The following is a 4,956-nucleotide window of genomic DNA, read 5'->3' on the forward strand; positions in this document are numbered from 1 at the left end:
GAGCCAGCACAAAAAGAGATGTTTTCAAGACGAGGGAAATTGTATCTTTATTTTACCTCTGTTTCAACAAAGGAGAGGAGAAGGAAAAAAAATGCAGCCTGTTTTTGCCCCGACCCACAGCCAGAGACTTCTCTTTGCCTCCAAAACTAGTTGAAGACCCACCACTTCAAAAACTCCAGTTTGTGCTTGCAAATAGCTCATGAGAGGTATAAAATGACCATCTCAGGGTCCAGCTTTGACAGATACACATTGCAACAGTCAGAGTTTGAGAAAAAAATGTTGTTCAAAGGTTTTAACTATACTGGTAAACCCTTGCTAGTCAATCAGGAGAGCGCCCAGTTATGACCTGCCTATGAGAACAGAGCAAAACCAGAAGCCACTGTTCAAGCAGACAACGTCTGAGCTTTTCATATGCATCCTACAACTAGTCTCAGGTAAGAGGCTGGCACACCACCAGTTCTTGAGGGAGGGATGTCTTGCAGGTCCAGTAGAAAAGAAAGTGGAATTAAGTTTTTGGGTCTCCCCTGTACCTTTTCTCTGAGGAGGTACCCACTCATCTAGAAATGAACTTGCTTACATAGCTTATGGTAGTGCCAACTCTCAGTCCAAAGACTTTTCGACAACCTATTTCAGCAGAATCTTCATCCAGCCAAGACTCAGACCTTCCTTCCCAAAGACCCTCTCGCTATTTTTTATACCTTTTGTGGCTCCACTAGCTGAAAGATGCCTTCCTTAATTGACCGACTAAAGGCTCTTCTCTGTCCTTCTCCTCTTTCTGGGAAGCTCAGATAACTGCTAAAGCACCCCAACTACGGAGTCTTTCAGAGATGTTCCCCTCTCTTGAGAAGCAGGGGTAGAGCATCCCAGGTCCAACTGTCCACTCAAAGAGTCCCAGTGGTGCAATCACAAAGCATTGGGAGACATTCAACATGATGCTGACCACCATGCAGCTCAGATCCTCCTTTGGACTTGGGAAATTTTGCATCCTCATCCTCCTGGCTGCAGACCAAGCCCTGCCCTTCACCCAAGACCTGTGACACAGCCCCTGCACACAGAGCTGTACTGACAGCCAAACGCCAGTCCCAAGCCCACCGTACCTCCTCTCCACTATTGCCCTGTGTCCACCAGCCACCACAGAAAGCCACGGGGGACGTGATAGCTTCTTGCAAGGGGCTTGCCCACCCAGCCCAAGCAGGTGTACCCCGGTGAAAGGCAAAGCGAGAGCAAGGGCCAGGTAGCGAGCGGCTGTTACTACCTCTCTGCAGGAAAGAGGACGTTCTCTGGATAAACCCTGATGGAGGAACAAAATGATGGGAGACAAGGCATGAGGTGGGCAGGGAAATAAACATGGGGATGGCAGCAACGGTGGCAATGACCCAATTAATGAGTGAAGAGGGAGGCCAGCGCAGCGTGGAGAGCTGTGGGTGTCCATCCAACCTTTGGCAGTGCCGCAGGAGGCACAGGGGGACATGAGACCGGGACCTGGAGGCTGCAGTGAAACCCTGGGTGGATGGAGGGGGCACACTGTGTCAGGAAGCCCTACACCCCACATGGGAGCACAGCTGGGGGTTGGCCCGCCATGGAGCCAGACCCTCATCCCACTCCAGGAAACCATGGCTATGGGTGAAAGGAGGAGCTGGTGGAACCGGCAGAGAGGAAAAGAGTCCTTACCAGACCTCTTCTTTCCAATGGGATCCCTGAAAAAGAGAAGGAAGAGTGTCAGCAGAGGGATAGGGCAGTTGGGTTGGTTGCTGGCCAAACAACAAACCCGCACAGAAAGCACAGCAGTGCTGACACTGACCTCTGTCAACCAACTGACATCCTCACGGGTGACATGGGGCATCACCTGCCTTGCAAACAGCCTTGTCTCCCTCCCCCCTCATTTAGTAATTTGATCTAATTTAATCCTTTCCTCTTTCCCAGGTTGAGGCTCGGCTGCTGGCCCGGGCTCCTCCGTGGCTTTGGCTGGCAGGCAAAAAAACCATGTCACTTGGTGAAGGTGGGTAGATTGGGATGATCTGGCAGCAGAGCCAGGAGAACCCTGAGAACTGCTCCCAGCAGAGACCACAGTTCCCACAGAAGTGGGCACCACTTTGAAGACAGACAAAGAGGGAAATACTGCAGTTCCTCCATGTCCCACACCTCTCTTGGGGACAAGGATGGGGAGTGGTTGGGGAAGGGGTAAACCAAAAGAGAACAAGTCATTAAAGTGTCGCAGAGAGGATGAACATCAGGGCTATGCAGCAGAAAAAGTGCCTTCAGGACAGAGCAAGCAGGAACTATTGGTGGTTATGAAGAGGCAATGAGGTAGCTTCAGCCCAAGACCTCTTTGGCACTGGCCAAACTGCTGATGAGATGGGTTAGAAACCACAGATTCTGGGTCCCTTCTCTTATCCAAATGTTGCCAAGAAACATGGTTGCTGAACAGCCTCAAACCCAGGGCACAAGCACAACCCTCTTCAAGCACAATGAAATCTCATGATTTAAAACCAAACACCAAATGAAAGAAAATATGGGCCTAGAAAAGCCTCAAAATATCATGGGTGACACACCAAGACCCTCAGCCAGCCTGAAACCCAAACAAATGCACCAGCTCTGTCCCCAGCCCAGCCACAGTGGTCCATGTTGCTGCAAAAGGGCTCTCAACACTTCCACATAATTCATTGCTATGGCTTTGAAATGCTGCTGTAGTGTAGGGCGATAGGAACCTGTTCCCTCTTCACTGACAGAGATGACTGCTTTCCCGGCTCCTCAGACTCACACCCGTGACAGATCAAGACCATCTGGCCAAGACGAAATGTTCTAGTACCAGGAGACACGCATCAATCCTTGTTACTTCCAGGAACAGTAACAAGCACAGAGCAGGCACTGGAACTTCCAAGGAGGAAAACATTCACCTGGTGGTAAGGGGACCCTCTGGAGGCTTCAAGCTGCCCCATCACCACTTGGAAAGACTGCTGGACCAGCCCAGATGGACCCCAGAAGCGCCTTCATCTGATTATCAAGTCCACTGGCAAAACAACCTTTTCCCCTCCGTCTCCTTTGTTTTCAGGCCAAGCAGAGAAATCCCTCCATGCTCAGCAAGAAAGCCATCCAGAGCTGGGCTATGCTTTGTTCTCCTTCAAGCTTATCTGCATTTTCAGACCATAATTACTGCAGACATCTTATTCCCCTGCAGTGATGGGGTGATGCTGGGATTTGGCTGCCTTCAAAGACTGCCCACCCATCCTGGCAATGTGTTTTGCTCACAATGGATTATCCTCCCAGACCCTGCTTCCCTTTGCATCTTAAACCTCTGGTACTCATCCATGGAGCCAGCAATAACATGAAATTAAATGCAGCAAAGATGGACTAGAAACAAATGGGACATTGTTATCTAGAAACTGGAGACTATCTGTTAAGTTCAGAGGCCAGAGAACTGTGCAAAGACCTGAATACCATGTCCTAGGTGCAGAGGCCAATGAAGAAATGGACTTTTTAAAAAAAAGTTAGTGATAGAACAAGGGGAAATGGGTTTAAACTGAAAGAGATTAAAGTTTAGATTAGATATTAGGAAGAAATTCTTTACTGTGAGGGTGGTCAGACACTGGAACAGGTTGCCCAGAGAAGCCATGGATGCTCTTCACTGGAAGTGTTCAAGACCAGGCTGGATGAGGCTTTGAGCAACCTGGTCTAGTGGAAGGTGTCCCTGCTGATGGCAGGGGGGTTGGAACTGGATGATCTTTAAGGTCCCTTCCAACCCAGACCATTCTATGATTCTATGAAATCTAATCCCAAAGACATTTCTAATCAGAGACCGCAATCCAGAGCTAAATCAGAGTTTAGCAATAAGCCCCATTAAATTTGCCCCTGCTCAGTGGTACGGTGGAGAAGGGAGGTGAAGCCAGGCCAGATGAGTGTGCTGAAGATCAGCAGGTGGGCATGGCACCCTCATGCTGACAGGAGGGTGCTGATAGAAATAACTGTTGTTTTTCCCCTGCCATCTGCTAAACCTATTACTGTAACTCATCCCCCTGTTTCCTTTCACCGGCTGCTCCATCTGAGTGAGGGGGCAAGGAAGGAGCTGCAATTTCACTTTGCTGCTGGGTTGTTCCTGGCATGGATACAAAGAACTGCAGGTCTGAAGACCACCAGCCCCAGCCCACCTCCTCAGAGGGGACAAGAGCTCAGACAAGACAGGAAACAGCAATAAAGTCCCATCAGCATCTCCTCCTCCTCCTCCATTCCCCATGGACCAGAGAAAGGCATGCAACAGAGCCTGCATACACGGCTTCTGGAAACCAGTGCCTCCAGAAAGAGGAGAAAAAGGAAAGATCACCCTGCCTTCCACTGTGAAACTCATTTAGTTCTCACCCCCACAACAGCTAGGCTGTGCAGATGAACCAGGCAGCCAAAGCACAATTACAAGGCACCAACAAACAGCTATGACTGTGTGCCACCAACCAGCCCCACAAAGCTTCCCAGGTGGTAAAACCCATGACTGGTTCCCCAGCTGCTTCTCAGGATTTTCCCAGCTCCTTGTCAGGAACACTGAAGGTAAAGGTTCCCGTGTGACGAGTCTCACTTAAAGCACTGAGCTAACAAGACATTCTCAGGGTGCAGGGGGCTCAGTTCAGTGTCCTTCAAGAACCTAATAATCCCTCAAGTGCAATCCTGAAAGGAAACTCTTTCACTTGGAGAACTCTTAGCACCAATTAATACTGCCTATGCCATTATTATTTTTTTTTTTAGGAAGAAAGCATCAGGTTTCTCAAGCATTTTCTCTAGTGTATCAGACAGCATCCCTCTGGATCCAGCGATGGGAAGGCGTGAGATGGGGAGAAGCGAGGCTGTGATGAAGGCATGAGGCAAAGCTAACAGCTTGGGAGGTAGGTTCAGAACAAACAGAAGCTGACTCTTCTTCAGCAATATGTAGGTGAGCTGTTAACTCCACTGGGGGCCCAACTTAAATGCCTC

The 4,956-nt window shown here is 49.5% G+C and overlaps 1 protein-coding gene across 1 annotated transcript in view; it reads right to left on the minus strand.

Annotated features, from left to right (window-relative positions):
• The window catches only part of LOC104523662 (SH3 and PX domain-containing protein 2B-like), a gene marked incomplete at its 5' end in the record, with an annotated part of 15,416 nt that extends 13,719 nt beyond the window's left edge, over positions 1-1,697 (minus strand). The window contains 2 exon segments of the mRNA XM_029084581.1: positions 1,256-1,291; positions 1,672-1,697. Coding sequence (XP_028940414.1) covers positions 1,256-1,291; positions 1,672-1,697 — 62 coding nt within the window.
• Between the last annotated feature and the right edge of the window lie 3,259 nt (positions 1,698-4,956).

This window comes from Antrostomus carolinensis, unplaced genomic scaffold, assembly GCF_000700745.2.
Source record: "Antrostomus carolinensis isolate BGI_N321 unplaced genomic scaffold, ASM70074v2 scaffold12204, whole genome shotgun sequence".
Lineage (NCBI taxonomy): Eukaryota > Metazoa > Chordata > Aves > Caprimulgiformes > Caprimulgidae > Antrostomus > Antrostomus carolinensis.